Consider the following 17,376-nt stretch of genomic DNA (forward strand, 5'->3'; position numbering starts at 1 on the left):
TAATGTTTACTTTCCATCTCACCTGTTGTATCAGCTTGATATGAAACTTTAGCCCACAGTAAGTTTTGAATGGTGTGCATTCAATCACCACTGTTTTCTACATATGGTCCACCAAAGATTTGGATCTGTCTCATTTTTAACCTCATGCAATAAAATTACCTGAAAAAATGGATGGACGGCGTGGATAAAACACATACATCACGGTAGGTCCACATAGCATTGACTATTTGCGAGCTGCCTAAGGAGACAAATAAAACACATACATCACGGTAGGTCCACATAGCATTGACTATTAGCGAGCCACCTAAGGAGACAATCCGCGTCCCAACCTTTTCCCAAGGACATGATATGTGGAAGTCACGATTTTTGAGCTCCAAGGTGAAAATAATCGTTATGTATCTGACGGACGGGCGCAATATGATGCAAGTTTCACTCGACGTGGCTCGCGGTGCACAAACGAGCACGGATTATTCGAATGCCAAAGACAAATATTCTCTCAATGGATGGTTTCGATCAACCATGTTGGATTACATTTATTATAATGGAGCTTGAGGAATATAGTTTCAGAAGGTTCACCAAACTACTGAACCGGTCTATTACGTACCGTCCGTCCACACAAGAGACCAAAACGCAAAATATCATGACTTAAGAATCCTGGTCAATATTCCAAGGGGATTACATGCAAAGATTCCTGTGATTCTTAATCACCATTTAAAATAGTGGTGACCATCCTACCTTGGAAATGGCACAGTCGTACATAAATCCAAACCATCCAAATCCCTAGCCAAATTTTGAATGGAGCATAGCAGAAAACATATTGAAAAAAATGAGAGTAAGGGTTTACTTTTGGCCATCTATTTTAGTTTACCCATTATCTTACTTGTAACCGTCCATTTAATGGGCACTGAGTGGATGATTCAGATTGTGTAGTGTTAATTTACAGATATACTTGTGGTTCTCAAATTTGAAAGATATGGATAACGGTGCATCAGTGTTACACAAGTAGATTATGATTCAAATGGTGCTAAACTCTCATCGTAGCTTGAGTCCAAAGTCAAAAGCTTAAGAGTTGAATCCTCAGGAATGAGAATTCGCCACCATTTAAAGATGGTACTGACTCTTCACCTATTTTATTATTTTATTTTTATTTTTTACACACGCACACACACCCCACACACTCACGCTAGTGGAATTTCACCACCTATGGATACCGACTCTTCACCTATGCCATGCATAGTTGTGGATTAATCTAACCATCCAAATCATTAACCCAGTCACGGATGGGAGCATAACCCAAAATCTAGATTGAGGAGATGACAACAAACATTTGATTTTGCCCCCTGGTATTTGGAGCACGTATTATTGCTTTTAATCATTTATTCAATAGCTTTTAATTGAATCACAAGTACAACTTGATCAACATGATTTTAGAGATCCGCGCCATCCACAATCTGGCCCACAATTTAGATAGTCTGATTAGCCTTATGATGATTGTCAGGATTACTCAAGTTTAAGGAAGTACCATATGTGGAGAACTACCATGAAGGTTAAAAAACAGGAGTTATTAGCGTACTAGTCTGATGCAGGATGAACGTGATGAGGTTGAGCACCATCTCCCTCAAGAAGATAACTATTTCGAATCTATATAATTTCTCTGGACTCCTCATAGAGGCTTCTCATGAAATCCACAAGAAAGAAAACAAGCAAAATAGAAAATAAATTCTATAAAATTTGAAATTGATTAATTAATGAAATAAACGAGTTCACAACCCTTTAAATAGGGATACCAAGCAATGGGAGAGAAATTAGAAGCAAACTACAACTAAAACTCTTAGAATTCACAACTTACTATAAATAGTAAACTTACTATTTATAGACGGTCGTGATGTCTACTAGTGCGCAAGGTTTTTGGCCAAAAATAGTAAGTGTCCTACTTGGCTTCACCAAACCATTCTCCTAATTATTTTAAGCTCTTTTCACGTTGGGCGCAACTCCTAAAGCCCGACGGATGAAGAGTTATAATCAAACTAAAACTTAGTATTTATAGTAAAAATGGAATTAAAATAGGGAAACGACCGTCGATCCGGAGATATTTCACAAATCCGGCTTACGCAACCCAGCGTAGTGGGGTTGGTTGGCTAAAGTAGCTCGTTCTACCATAAAATCATATATTTTACGCCCGATAACTCATTCCAGATTGTGAGATACGCCCGATCTAAGGTCCGACGGTCTGGATCACTTATGTCGTCGACCAGGCCTTTTCTGATCCATCTTGGCCATAAAACTATCCGCGACCCTCTTTACATCAGTCCCCTTTACTTCGAAAGAACTCATCCTAATCTGATTCATGATACTCGATCAGGTCTGCAATGTTAAAAGTTCGTGAGATCGCCATGTCATCTGGAAGATCAACAACATAAGCGTTGTCATTGATCTTTCAGATGATTGGAACGGGTCCAATCTTCTTATTCTTCAACTTGTTGTACAACCCGGTCAGAAATCTCTCTTTACGCAGATGGACCATAACGCGGTCGCCCACCTCGAACACTTTTTGTCGCTGATGCTTGTCTACCTGTTCATTATACTTCTCGTTCGAGGCATGTAGCTTGGCTGCACTTCCACATGGATGCCCATGATCCTGTCTGCCATATGTTTTGCTGCAATGCTCGTGCCTGGGAGCTTGGGCAGAGGGACCAAGTCAAGTGTGTAGCGAGACACTTGTCCGTAGATAATCTGGAACAGTGATTTCTCTGTCGAATTGTTCACCATGTTGTTGAATGCAAACTCTGCTTGAGACAAGGTCAAATCCCACTACTTCAGTTTTTATCCTGAAATACAGCGAATGAGGTTTTCCAACATGCGATTCACAACCTCGGTCTGCCCATCAGTCTGTGGGTGGTAGGCGCGCCTGAATTGAAGTCGTGTATCGAATCAAGTCCACAAAGTCCGCTAAAAGTGGTTAATGAACTTCGTGTCACGATCAGAAGTAATGGTTTTGGGGACCCCGTGTAGCCGTACAACCTCCCTGAAGAATAGATTCACCACATGTATTGCATCGAGGGTCTTCTTGCATAGAATAAAGTGCGCTATCTTGGAGAAACGATCGAGCACCACGAACACCGAATCCATGCCGCATTGTGTTCGTGGGAGACCAAGTACGAAGTCTATAGATAAATCCTCTCAAGGACAGTCAGGCACAGGTAGCGGGGTGTAGAGGCCCGTATTCTGAGATTCCCCCTTTGAGGTCTGACAAACATGACAACGTTGTATGACTTTTCCTACATCATGTACCAATTGTGGCCAGTAATACCGCTCTTCCACAAGAGCTCGCATTTTATCTCGCTCAAGGTGTCCACCGAGGCCACCTCCATATAGCTCTTAAATAATCTGCTCTCTTAGTGAACTTTGGGGGATGCACAATTGATTCCCTTTGAAGAAAAAACCGTCATGTATATGAAGGTCATTGACCTTCTTGGCACTTCATCGAAGAATCTTTGAAGTCCTCGTCCTCGGCATATAACTCCTTGAGATAGTCGAAGCTGACCACCTCGCTGCTCATTGTAACAAGTAGTGATGCACGATGGCTAAGTGCATCAGCCACCTTGTTCTGCTGTCCTGGCTTATGCTTCAGAACGAATGTGAATTTTCGTAAAAACGTAACCCATCTAGCATACACACGATTCACGTTAGTCTGACTATTAATAAACTTTAATGCTTGATGGTCAATGTATAGAACAAACTCTCTTTGAATTAGATAATGCCCCCAATGTCGCAGCGCCTGAACAACTGCGTATAACTCAAGCTCATAAATGGACCACTTGTTTCGGTCTTCGCTGAGCTTCTCGTTGTAGAAGGCTACCGGCTTGGCTTTCTGTGATAATACTCCTCCAATTCCTACTTATGAAGCGTCACACTCAACCTCAAACGGTTTGTCGAAATTAGGAAGCACCAAGACCGGTATTGTGGACAAACAATGTTTGATCTCATGAAAGCTCTTGTTAGCTTCATCGGTCCACTGAAATGGTCCTTTTTCCATGCAATTTGTAATAAGCGCGACTATTGTGCTAAAGTTTCGCACGAATCAACGATAGAAGGTCGTCAACCTGTGAAAACTCCTTACCTCATGAATGTTTGTTGGGATCGGCCATTCCCTAATGGCTCCCACCTTTTTATCATCCACACGGATACCTGTGTACGTTACAACAAATCCTAGAAATAACCTATTGTCTGGTGAAAAACTATACTTCTTCAAGTTGAGGTATAACTTGATATTTTGTAAGACCTTCAGCACCTGCCTGAGATGTTTCCTGTGCCCTGTCTCATCCTGGCTATATATCAGTATGTCATCAAAATATACTACCACAAATCGACCAGTGAACAGTTTAGAACTTGATTCATCAAACGCATAAAAGTACTTGGTGCGTTCAATAGGCCGAAGGGCATGACCAGTCACTCATACAACCCTTCATTGGTCTTAAATGTTATTTTCCACTCATCACTGGATTGGATACGAATCTGATAATACTCACTCCTTGGGTCTAGTTTAGAGAACACCTTTTCCCCTTCTAGTATATCGAGCATGTCGTCCAACCGTGGTATTGGGAACCGATATTTGATGGTAATTTTATTGATTGCCTGGCTGTCGACACACATGCACTAGCTTCCATCTTTTTTTGGCATTAATAATGATTATACGGCACATGGGCTCATGCTCTCTCTCAAAAGACCCTTACGAATTAATTCCTCTACTTGCCCCTGAAGTATCTCACACTCCTTTGGACTCATCCGATAATGAGGGTGGTTGGGCGGGCTAGCCCCAAGGACGAGGTATATGTGACATTGGATGTCCCTCATGTAGGGTAATCCATCAGGTAAATCTTTAGGCCAGACTTCTTTGAATTCGTTTAGCAATAGTCTTAAACTTGGAAGAATGTATAAGGGTTCCGATTCCTTGCCCTTCACCACTACAGTGTATACCTCAACAGTTTTCTTTAATTCCTTCATGAAATCCTGAATGGTTAAGAGGGAACTCCCCTTCACTTTAGAGGCTTCAGGGTGGTTCTCTGGTGTCATAGGGGCAAAGATTATTTTTTGACTATCCTTGACAAATATGTAGACATTACTTCATCCTCGATGGGTTGCATCACGATCTGACTGCCAAGGTCTACCGAGTAACATATGGCATGCTTCCATGTCAACCATGTCGCAAAGTATTTGACCCTTGTAATTTTTACCAATTGAAAATGAGATAATGCATTGTTTAGTTACCTTGGTCTCGTTCACCTTTTTTATCCAAACAATTGAGTACAGGGAAGGATGTTTTGTCGTTGGTAGCTACAACTTGTCCACCATTACTCTTGAGACGATGTTTTCGCTACTACCACTATCTATGATCACATCACAGACCTTTCCATTGATAGTGCACCATGTACGGAATATATTGTATCGCTGTGGATGTAATTTCTTTCGTGGAGTATACAGTAATCGCCTCACAACTAGAGATTCATCACGATCCTCGCCCGTCAATTTATCGTCATCTACTATTTCCTCAATGGCTTGTTCGTGTTCATTAAAGCCAAGGTCTTCTTCAACGGCCTCACATTCAGTGCCCCCTTTGTTTATAGTCAAATGTACCGCGAGACGTTGAGGACAGGTGTTTAATAAGTGACCCGGTTGGCTACAACGGTAACAATTGTTCGACCTTGGCCGAATGTAAGGATTTGGAATTCTACTCGGGCTTGCTGTTGTGGGTGCTATATGTTAAGGCCTAGATGAGTTGATCCCTGTATCACAGTTTGCAGTTACATGAGGTTGAGGACGTTCTCCTCTTGGTTCTTTTTCTCGTGATGGCACCAGATCCTGCGCGGGACTCATTATGGGGGGTCGAGTTAAAGGATAAGGCTGATTCGAAACTCTTACAAGATGCATTTCTGTCCTACCAACTAACTGAACTGGTTCATCTATGGTCCTGATTGGGTGTATATGAACTTGATCCTAAATTACGTAACCCTCATATAAATCGTGCCACTTTTTGTGACTCAAATTTTGACAGATCGTTTCGTGTTGCCAACCGCTGAAATTCTTCAGTGTATTTGTGACGGTTCGATTTCCTTATCGGCAATTCTAGTATTACTGGAATAATATCTGCTCATAATCACCGAAGAGAAATCTTGATCGAAGAAGACGTCTCATCCGTGGCCATGATGAGATGGGCGGCTTGTTCTAATAGGCTCATGAGAGTTGTAATTGCTCCCACTATGCAGAAGCACTAGATTTTAATTTAAACGCTACCAATTTTACCTTTTTATGATCTGGCACATCCATATAATCAAAATATCTCTCTACTTTATCTAGCCAATTGAGAAAATCTTCTGTGCGTAATAAACTATTAAAACTAGGAAGTTCAGCCTTACCTGGATAGTCACTTTCAGCACGATTTAGATGATCGCTTCCATGGATTGGTCGTCGGGCAAAACCTTCCATTAATTAAGTGTCCCATTCAACTTTTCTTTCAGTTGGACATGAGCCCTAGATATTTTTCAAAAGAAGGGTAATCAGATTTTTATTTTTATTTTTATAGTGGGAGGTAGAGCTAGGCATCAGTCCGGGTCGGACCGGATTGGGCCTAACCCGGTTAGATCCGAAATTCTAATAGGTTGACCTGAAATCGATCCGATCCGAGACCAAATCCAAGTCACCTGACTCAGACAGATCCGTTGCTTGATTGACTTGACCCGATTTGAGTCCGACTCGGTCAGGGAAATCGAGTCGGATCGGGTTGGGCACTATTCGGATCATTTGATACGGTGTAGTCCACTTTAGTCTTCAATGTATTGTAATTTTTTGTTCAACGCCTAAAATGATATGTCAAAATGGATGAACGGCTTAGATAACATATATGCATGAAGGTGAGCCCCACGTGACTATAAAAAATGTGTATCACGCTTTCTCTGATGTATTAATATACTACGTTGACGTGCATGCAGAGACTTTCTTTTCACGTTAAGTACGTTACTTGCTTTATTGAATTTAGCAAGTTATATGGGTCTAATGGTGGGGTATGTGTTATATCCAAACCGTCCATTCATTTGGCGAGCTCGTCTTAAGGCTTGAGACTAAAATTAAGACAGATCTAACTATCATGTGGACCACACAAATTGTTTAACGGTGAAAATCATTCTCTGCTGCTATTTATGATGTGGTCCACATGATCGTTGGATATTATTCATTTTTTGAACAATGCTCTATAACAGTCTCTAAAAATATATGAACAGTGTAGATATAATAAATACATCACTGTGGGGCCCGTGTAACTTTGATATCCTTTGAACCATTCGTACAACTCGGAGCTCAAGGAGCTTCAGTGCTCGTCTTGGCACGACACGTAACTATAGCTAGCATCTACACACAGCTAGCGCCTACAGGCTATAGCTAGCTACATAGCTGTGTATGGTACACCGGCAAATTTACTTGCTATTGGACATAACAAACTCTATTGGGGCCCACCTTGAATGCGTGTGATTTATCCACACCGTCCATTTGTTTTTGCATATTATTTTAGTGGTTGAACTCAAAATTGATGCATATCCAAAGCTCAAGTGGACCATACCATAGGAAAAAGTAGAAGGATTAATAAAAACTACTCCGGATCGGGTAGGATTGGATCTGTCCGGATCCAATCGGATCGGGTTTTCGGGTCAGGTCAGGTCGGATCAGGGCCAATCCGAACTTAACCCGAAAAACTATCGGATCTGGATGATCAGAATCGATCAGGCCCAATTAGACCGTCGGTTTTGTTCGAAACGGTATTGAGTTGGGTCTGGTCGGGTCAGATCCACCGAATCGGGCCCAAGTTGCCCACCTCTAGTGGGAGGGGTTCCTCGGTGTTTCATCGTGCAGGTGGCCCAAATACATTATCAACGCCTTGTCCTATGGATATCTCCATGGACTTATTGACAACATTGGCTCATTATCTTCATGCAAAACTTACTACACGAGGATTCGTTCATTTGGAAAATAAAAATAAAAATTAGTTCGTGTGTGAAATGGATGATTTCAATCAAATCATGTTTTGTTAATCTATTGTAGTGGGGCTCAGGGAATACATTTTCAGGAGGTTCAGTGACTTATTGGGTTAAGCACCGTCCATCCCTTATGATACCAAAATGCAAAGAGAAAAAAGGAAGACTTCTTAGTCAAGAGTCATGACTCATGAGTTAATATTCCAACCACCAAATTAAATACTGTCCATTCACCAAAGAGACCAAAATGCAAGGAGAAAAATGAGAAGACTACCGAGTCAAGAGTCATGAGTTAATATTCCAACAACTGAATTTATTATGTCCATTCACCCGAGAGACAAAATACAAAGAGAAGAATGAGGAAACTTTTGAGTCAAGACTATGAGTTAACATTCCAAGGAAATTATTGGCTGAGATTCCCATGATTGTTAATTAATCACCATTTAAAAATAATTGTGAGCCTTCTACCTTGGAAATGACACAATTGTATGATAATCGCGAGCACTAAACCAAAATCGTCATTTAGGAACGGTTTAAAACCGTTCCTAAATGCTTCAGGAACGGTTTCAAACCATCATTATTGAGGCGTCGCAGAAAACAGGAACGGCTCAGAACCGTTTTGGGTACCATTTCAATTTTTAAAACCAGAACTTTAGGAACGGTTTTAAACCGTTTGGTGCCAACGGCCACATTTCAGGCACAATATTAGAAATGTTTTTGAACGCCTATTAATGTTGCCAACAGTCAGATTTTAGGACGGAATTTTAAGAACAATTTTAAACCCCTTTGTTCATTGTATGAGAGAGAGGGGTATGTAATCTACTTGTATTATATGCTAGATAATTACAAAAAAAAAAAAAAAAAGACTAGTTCACACAATCTTTTCCGTCTTTTCTAGGTACACATTTCAATTTTTATACCAATTTCCAATTTCAATTCAACATTTCATTTCCAGGCTTCTATAATCCAACGATTCCTTGCTCTTTTCTAGAATGATCACTGCCTTCAGATATGACATCCGCTGCAAATCCTCCTCTTCAATGTCTTCTCGTCCATCCCCCACAACCCGATCGATCTCTTCCACCAACTTGGCCTGCACATCCTGACGCTTCACCAGGTTCGCCATGATCCATTGCAGTGATGTGGACGTTGTGTCCGTATGAGAGGGATAAAAATCTCTTCCTGTCTTCTGCGTATCGCCAAGAGTCGGCCTGCTACTGCTGTAGGATAACAGGGATAATTCATACCTTTTCAAATGTGCAACATATTCCTGCTTGCTCATGTTCTTCATTTCTGCGAGTTCTCCGTGGTAGTTATCCAACTGCAAAGAACTCATTTTGAGGCCAGAAAGTGAATAGTCGGCCTGCTGCTGCTGCTGTAGGATAACAGGGATAATTCATACCTTTTCAAATGTGCAACATATTCCTGCCTGCTCATGTTCTTCATTTCTGCGAGTTCTCCGTGGTAGCTATCCAACTGCAAAGAATCCATTTTAAGGCCAACATCAGAAAACACGAGAACCACAGTTTCGGTAAAGAGAGAGATTGATAGATTAATCCATTTCGCTTGCTATGAATCATATACCGGGAAGTTGATATGAGTTGAAGGTCCCCAATACTTGAGCGCCGCTAAGTCGTAAGCTCTTTTAGCTCTCTCTTCAATATCATACCCCCCTAAAATCTACAAATGGCAATAAAAGGTACAATAAATAAAGAGGATGTTGTATTGGATGATTAAAGAAAATTTCAAAAACTTGAAAGGAATGAAAGAGAAGGCTCACCCAAATAAACTGCTAGGCATTCGATTGGATTGCAATCGCACATGCAAACAACCAGACAAACCACATATCTTAGCAGTTAGGCCAACAATTCAAAAAACTCAAACCAAAAAACAAAAAACAAAAAAAACAAAAAAAAAAAGAAGGAAAAGTGAAAGGGAAAAACCAACAATGCTGAAAATGGTTATCCCCCTATTGTTTTACTAACCTTGCCTTCCTTCTCTAGTTTGGCCTTCCTTGCAGCTGTTGTCCCATGGATGGGCTTCATATCTACCAGTCCACCTATGCCTGATATAAATAAAACCAAATAGCCTTACTATAAGCAAAATAGAAAGCAATGAAAATAAAATAGAAATGGGAGCAACCCACAGGAAAATAAAAATGTATCATTGGAAGCATCACACATAAAAGAACAAGACACCCAAGAGAAAAATATCAACAACAAGAACAGCATTAAAAAGAAGGGAAAAAAAAACTAAGAGAGAAATAAACCCATAAGCACCCCATCAAATGGAGGCGCCTCATAAAGACTCTCCTGGGGAGTTGCAGGGGGGTCTCGCTCCTCAAGAAGCAACCTTTCGGTGAGATCTGAAATTGCTGATGAAACTCCTTGACGAAAGCAGAATCCCTTATGTATGCTGCAGATTATTGGAAGAAACGGTAAGAAATCAACAGGGGGAGATTGATAGAAGTCAAGGGTACTCATTACCCCACCAGAGAACTTTGAAAGACCATAGCAAAATGTGGACAAGTTCAACATGAATGCATGTCCATTAGTAACATAACAACATTAGATTAAAATGGCATAAATGCCCACGGAGCAGGTAACATATGCGAGTAAAACCTCCCAAATGGAATCCATGGGAATCTGTGTCATGAAAATCTTGGGTAACAATCTTTTCTTGTCTCACTAATCACTATCCAAACAGACCCTTGAGTTCAAGTTCTTCAATTAACTACATCAACTACCACTGCATATTGTTATCTGCCTAAAACAGACCCTCGCCTTGCTGATCCATGATGTACAACACAAAAAAAAGGACGATAGAAATGAACCATGAGCTAAAAAACTAAATGCAGTCGCTCCAATGTGATTGAAGGTAGAGAAGACACTAACCTTCCACACACTGAGGCCAACCAACTATGCTTGCGAGTATAGAGCTGATTTAAAGAACAAAAAAAATAAAAGGATTATCAAAGAAGCTGATTTTTTTTTTTTGTCATAACACGAGTGAAAACTACCAAGAATTTCACATAGTTCTTTTGCAGTACAAGTTTCCTGTACTTGTCCAACCTGAATCTTCCTTTATATGTTTATTAAATCTTTGAGGCTAGAGTATATGTTTTTCATAATTTTCCATTTCTAGCAGTAGCTAATCCTAACAGGTTCTATAAATCTATAACGCTTAAATAAAGGAAGATATATCAAATGGAGTACGGTTTTCATATGCATCAAGTAGGGATAGATTTCTTTAGGCTGTTTGGCTCATGGCAATTTCAGGAGCAGAGAAAAAAAAATTATGATTTTGGGATTTTTACACTTACTAGGATTTCTGAATTTCTGTTTCAAGACCATCTCATGTTTGTTTGGAAAGAGAGAATGCTATTGTATTTAAATCACTAATACATGGGAATGCATAAATCTTCCATGTAACAACAAGATAACAACTCCTAAGACGATTGGAACAAGAAAGCAAGTATAAAATTACCGGAAGAAAATTGCAGGAACCCATTCACAAATTTAAGTGCAATGACCACAGGTAAGTTAGATTTATCATCATCATCATCTAAGCCTTTAGGATTTATCCTATATGATATTTCAAAAACAGAAGGACACAAAGGATTCATCATATGTGAAATACCTGAAATCTCGTCTTGACCACCTAGAGTGGATTGGTGGCAATGGTTGTTGCAGCTCCAGCACCAGCAGCAACTATGATGTTGGCACCTATTGAGAGTTGATGGTTCCCATTATTCTACAGCGATGCAACTTCCAACACATTAGAGTCTTGACAGGAAGACAAAAGTAGGCCGAAAATTTAATTACTTAAATTCAAAAGATTAAATAAGTTGTGATAGAAATGTCAATAAAACAATTGATGATTCTTCACTTCATTAACAACCAGGGTAAAACATCGTAAAACTAACCATCTGAATAAAGCATGCTTTTGAGTTGGTCATACATGGTGAAATAAACCTGCACATTTGATGAAAACAGGATCACTTAAGAGTGAGGAATTTTCTTCAGCAGATGCTCTTTTCAAATATTCTTGTATTAGAGTCGCAACTTAAGGGAGAAAAATAGAAGAACTAGATGGTACTTCGGGATGCCCCAGGCAAGCCAATCTGACTTAAATGGATTTGGATCCAGTTAGAGATTGAGTCACATCAGGCACCAGATGGATATTTGCCAGTTATTAGCTTTAAAGGTATGTGTTGGTTAAAATTTTCGTATAGCTAAGTTATGTGTAGTTTGAGTTAGTCAATCCACTGCAAACAATCAATTAGATTATAGCAAAATAGAATGAAAAAAATATATAAAAATAGGAGAATAATCTGATGTGATGATCTACCACTGAGATGCGACATTTACAACCAACAGAACTTTTCCCTTGTAAGTGCTAAGATCCACATCATTTCCCCTTGCATCCTGCAAGCCAAAGCAAGCCCAACAGTTGTTAAATGAAAAACCCTCACTACAAAACCCAAAATTAATATCAACAAATGCAACATTAAAAATCCTAAGCTAGAGGTATTATCCAATGATCTGGCTAAAGAGTCTGTGCAATACGCTCAGGTTCCAGTCTGCATGCACCAGAAAAGGAAAGAAAGCAAAAACAAAAGGGAGACTCCAGGAAGAACACAAACAGAAAAAGAAAAAACCTAAAATATATATCTATAAGCATCTCAAAAGATACACTAACAAGTACATCAATACACTCGAGCATACATTACAAGCATAGAAAATAACTGAATCAGCCACATGCATCGCCTTGACATTTCCACACAAATAGGAACTTTATTTCCAAGAGGTAATAATTCACCCTATTAGATTTCATAAGGCCTTCGATGGTTGGCAATCAACCAATTTCAATAGGTATCATGAATGAGGCCATACCTGAAAACCAAAAGGAGTAAGCATTCTGTTGTACGCTCCAGAACGAGCAATTCCACAGCAGAAAAAGTTGGGGAGCATGTGCTAGGAGGTTTGCCATCATGAATCCCCATAGGAATGACCCCCAACAGCAATTTTATTTGGATGAGCCACCTAAATAAGCATAGCACGAAAAAGGCATGGTCATAATATAAATAGAAAATTGTACTGATGGTATTCATGAAGGAATTACTAAGGAAACTCACCCCTTTGCCGTGTAACTTCCTCAACTGCAGCCTTTGGACTACCAACTAGCTGTTCCAAGCCAAGCCTGGCCTATTGACACCCTTAGCTGCAGCTTCTAAAACGTTTTGATGCATTTAAGAAGAAAAGCTGACATAGATGTTATAGATGGATTTATTTATTTTGAATTTGAATTTGAATTTATTACAAGAAAAGAAATGATAAAAAGATATATAGAGAGCCTACAAATTTTTATATCGATCACTAGGCTAAAACCTTTGAACTGGGAGATTTTTAGTTAACCTCGAACCCAAAGTTTTTTGTTGCAATTTCAGAAAACAACATTAGCTTCATTAAATCACTTTGCTTCACCCCCAATTCATTGAAATACTATGGATTCCAAACAACAATTGTATGTCAACCATCAACTCATAATATGCATATGCAACTTTCATCCAATCATAGCCATAACTCGTTAAAGCTCATTCAATCAGATCAAACACGGCGGATGAGCAATTCAACATCTAAACATGGTAGAACTATATGAACTACATATATAAAGTAAGGTCGTAAGCAGTTTCCCTCTTTAATACCAAGTCCAGTGACGAATCCATAAGACGATACACAACCATAAACATTAAAAAAGAAAAATATCCAAGTAGAGGATTTCTATATTTTCTTACAGCAGGCTTTGCCCTTTTGCTGGTGCCTGAAAGGTCTAAAAACAGGAAAAAAAAAAAAAAAAAAAAACTAAGAACGCCAAACCATGTAGTCTTAAAATTCTCAAATCAAATTTCAAAAGAGTATCCAAACAAGCCAAGAACATCAGAAACAAAAACTAGCACAAACTACTCATATAATTCAATTGACAATGGAAATTTTAAAAGTATGTATACAATGGACTACAATAAGTAGAAAAAATAAAGGTCAATCTATCAAAAACGGTGGTTTTAAATTAGATTTAAGAAGAGCATCCAAACAAGCCAAGAACATTAGAAGCAAAATTATCACAAACAACTCAAACTACTGTCATTTGAAATTCAACAGTACAACTTTGTACTATAAACTACAAAAAGAAAGAAAAATAAAGGGTCAATCTATAATAAAAAAAGGTGGTCTCAAATCATATTTGAAGAGAGCATCCAAACAAGCTGAGATAGTCAGGAGAAAAATCATCTAAACTTGTATTACTGTGTTTGCAATTTGAAAATTCAAAAATAAAACATTGTACAATGAACTACCAAAAGTTGAGAAAATAAATGGGTGAATCTATAATTAAAAAAAGGTGGTTTCATATTAGATTTCAGAAGAGCATCCAAACAAGCCAAGAACATCAGAAGCAAAATTATCACAAACAACTCATATAACTGTGGTTGCCATTTTCTCCCGATATTCTAATGCCCAAGATATAGATCATATTTTGCAAGATGCCGTAGTTACGAAAGAACGCAGAAACATTGGTGGGTTCACTCATCAAGTTAACTGGTAGAATACTATGTATACCTTTTCATGTTTATATCCAAATTCCTTGAGATATGTAGTAGTAGCAATGTATTCACATAAACAGAGGAGATTTGAACAAGATGTGCTCTGTTCAAATTCGAGCATGCCCAAGTCATTGTCATTAGGACTAGCTCTATTCATAGATGTGCTCTGTTCGTGTTGCAATTGAAAAATACATTGGTTTTGATTGAGAAGTATACAGAATTTTTGTATGCTTTTGTCCTTCGCATTAAGAACAAAATTGGGTATGCAAGAAAAGAAATTTCAAAAAGGTTGGAAAAGTTTTGGAATTGGCCTCAAAATTAATAGCATTTGATTAAGAAATGTATTTGTTTAGATGAAATGATGCATGTTGGAAGATCCACCATGGACGAACCTAACAATGGATTGTCCATGCACAAAACATCCACCATGTTGGAAGATTGTAACTATAGATAATTTGGCCCTTCTATTGGTTGAAAGCAAACCATAGCTGTATTTTCTTTCTTAACCTTCCTGGCCAGCTGTTGAAGGGTCAGGAGTCTTCCAATCCAGTTTTTTTTTTTTTTTTCCTTCCTTTTTGTGTGTGCGTGCATGGGCATCCACAGTCAGGGCTTGAGTACCATTGATTGAATTATCATAGTATAGGCACTAGCAATACAAACTGCAAACACTGACAGTATTTTACAACCTTTTTGCCCAAGCATTGTGTAATAACTTTCCTAGGATAGATCAATCACTCCACAAAAGATGTTAGCAGGTTTTATCACCACTTAGAACCTACCCTTCTTATTATGCCCAGGGAACAAGCAGATCAACCTCCTGAACCTTGAATCAAGCTCAAGAGAGCATAAATTTGAGAGAAATCAGAATTTATTTTTTTATTTTTTCAAAAACACTTGGAAATGAAAAGTAAAACATATACTTGATCAGCCACATATCAATGCAATGAACACAAGCACATGATAACATCATCATTGCTTGGATATAAACATTTTAGATCAAATTATAAAAGAGAAAGAGGAGTTCTAAGACAACAATCCGTGCAAGGGATTGAAAAGGCACTTTGCAAGGGATCCATGGCCTCTTGCTGTGAAAGCTCAGCCCCTTTACCGTGTTACTCTGTCTCGAATTTCGTCAGTATTCTTCGTCTCTCTCGCTCTCTCAAACCCCTAACAAATTGCAAACTGCATCCAAACATCAAAAATCGATTATCCCATTTCACGAAAACCAGCGAATTCCAATTACGAAGTGTAGAATGGGCCCTAGGGTTCTGATCTAGAGATCCGAGGACATGGATCTGTAGAGATCAAGGGTCGAGATTCAAGGGGAAGAGAGAGAGAGAGAGAGAGAGAGAGAGAGAGAGAGAGAGAGAGAGAGAGAGACTTACTACAGATCTGAGAAGGAGAAGGGTAGATCAGGCAGATTCCATCGTCTTCATGCTGTTGTTGTTGCTGCACCCACGCACTCCCTCCCTTCAGTCTGACGATAGATCAAACACCTCATACGGAGCTGCTGCTTCTACAATATCAGATACCCCATGTGTGGGGACTGTCGTCTCCTCTCGATCTCTTCTCCCATGTGTGGGGATGTTGCAGATCTAGAGTCGAACAGGGAGAGGGAGATCGAGAGAGAGAGAGAGGGAGAGTGAGAGGGAGATCGAGAGAGAGGGTTGAGATCGGGATGAGGGAGATCGGAAGAAACGGAGACTGAGAGAGAGAGGGAGACGGTGGAAAAGAGGGTTTAGGGCGTTTTGGCACGAGGAAAGGATGACAATCATTTAGTAGTATGTGGCAGATATACAGTAATGTGACTCTCGGGCCTTGTGGGGTCCACTGAGAGGGTTCTAATCGAATCCATTCCGTCCATCTGTTTTAAAATAAAACAATACAACAAAATAAAAAAAAAATACTAAGAATATCAAAAACTCAATTGGGACACACCAATAAAACAGTGAAAATAACAACAGCAACGAAATGGAGAACGGCTCATTAACGTTTCAAATCAGAAACGGCTCATTAACGTTTCTAAACCAAAATCCTGCTCGTTCCAGATTAACGATTTTGGTGTAGTGCATAGAGCTGGGCATCAGTCCTGGTGGGATTGGATTAGGTTCAACTCGACTTGATCCGTAATTTTATAGGCTTAACTCGAATCCGATCCGATCCATGGTCGGATCTGGGTCACATGATTCGGACAGATCCGATGCATGGTTTTCGTGACTTGAACAGTGTCCGACTCGGTTAGGAAAACCGAGTCGGATCGGGTTGGGTAAAATTCAGATATATAAATTTAATTAAATTATTTCATATGGTGTGGTCTACTTTAACCTTTAATATAACTACTTTTTGTACTCAATGGCTAAAATAATATGTAACAATTGATGAACGGCTTAGATAAAACATACACATCAAGGTGGGCCCTACATGGGTATGAAAGAACTTCCAATCTAAGTACAGAGCGCTTTTATTAAATCTTTGATGTGCAGTGCACGAAAAACAAACAACTTGCCTTCCACGTACCTGCTTGCCGTACAGGGTGATTTTTTTAATTCAAGTGAGCAGGGTCTGTAGATCTAATCATAGGGTATGTGTTATATCAAAACCGTTCATCTATTTTCCAATCTCGTCTTAAGGCTTGAGACGAAAAATAAGATGGATCTAACTATCGAGTGGACCACACGAATGGTTTAACAGTGAAATCATTCTCTGCTGCTATTTGTGGTGTGGGCCACATAATCTTTGGATATTATTTATTTT

General features: G+C 39.3%; 1 protein-coding gene and 2 long non-coding RNA genes across 6 annotated transcripts; all 3 read right to left on the minus strand.

Annotated features, from left to right (window-relative positions):
* Positions 1-8,925: 8,925 nt before the first annotated feature.
* Positions 8,926-10,298, minus strand: LOC131240243 (cytochrome P450 89A2-like). Of its 4 annotated transcripts, none has more exons than XM_058238371.1 (3): positions 9,802-10,298; positions 9,606-9,694; positions 8,926-9,342 (listed from the first exon to the last, which is right to left on the minus strand). In XM_058238371.1, exons 1-3 carry the CDS (start codon positions 9,842-9,844, stop codon positions 8,959-8,961), a joined length of 516 nt encoding a protein of 171 aa, XP_058094354.1. In that variant the 5' UTR covers positions 9,845-10,298; the 3' UTR covers positions 8,926-8,958. The 4 variants fall into 4 exon arrangements, 1 of the variants encoding a protein (XP_058094354.1); XR_009168670.1 differs by lacking the exon at positions 8,926-9,342 and adding an exon at positions 9,424-9,497; XR_009168671.1 differs by lacking the exon at positions 8,926-9,342 and adding an exon at positions 9,424-9,497 and having other exon boundaries at positions 9,606-9,701.
* A 1-nt stretch (position 10,299) lies between these two features.
* On the minus strand, positions 10,300-11,645 carry LOC131240244 (uncharacterized). Its single transcript, XR_009168673.1, has 2 exons — positions 10,916-11,645; positions 10,300-10,808 (listed from the first exon to the last, which is right to left on the minus strand). It is a non-coding gene; the product is annotated as an uncharacterized LOC131240244 (long non-coding RNA).
* Positions 11,646-12,229: 584 nt separating this feature from the next.
* LOC131240245 (uncharacterized) lies at positions 12,230-16,492 on the minus strand. The gene is made up of 3 exons (XR_009168674.1): positions 16,008-16,492; positions 15,731-15,804; positions 12,230-12,448 (listed from the first exon to the last, which is right to left on the minus strand). It is a non-coding gene; the product is annotated as an uncharacterized LOC131240245 (long non-coding RNA).
* Positions 16,493-17,376: the final 884 nt, after the last annotated feature.

This window comes from Magnolia sinica, chromosome 3, assembly GCF_029962835.1.
Source record: "Magnolia sinica isolate HGM2019 chromosome 3, MsV1, whole genome shotgun sequence".
NCBI classification, from domain to species: domain Eukaryota; kingdom Viridiplantae; phylum Streptophyta; class Magnoliopsida; order Magnoliales; family Magnoliaceae; genus Magnolia; species Magnolia sinica.

Excerpts from the sequence above, each read along its gene's own strand:
- LOC131240243 (XM_058238371.1), bottom strand. The coding sequence starts at position 9,844 with ATGTGCGATTGCAATCCAATCGAATGCCTAGCAGTTTATTTGG. Across the intron at positions 9,695-9,801 it reads ATGCCTAGCAGTTTATTTGG|GGGGGTATGATATTGAAGAG; the intron begins GTGAGCCTTCTC and ends TGTAGATTTTAG. Across the intron at positions 9,343-9,605 it reads CAACTCATATCAACTTCCCG|TTGGATAACTACCACGGAGA; the intron begins GTATATGATTCA and ends AGTTCTTTGCAG.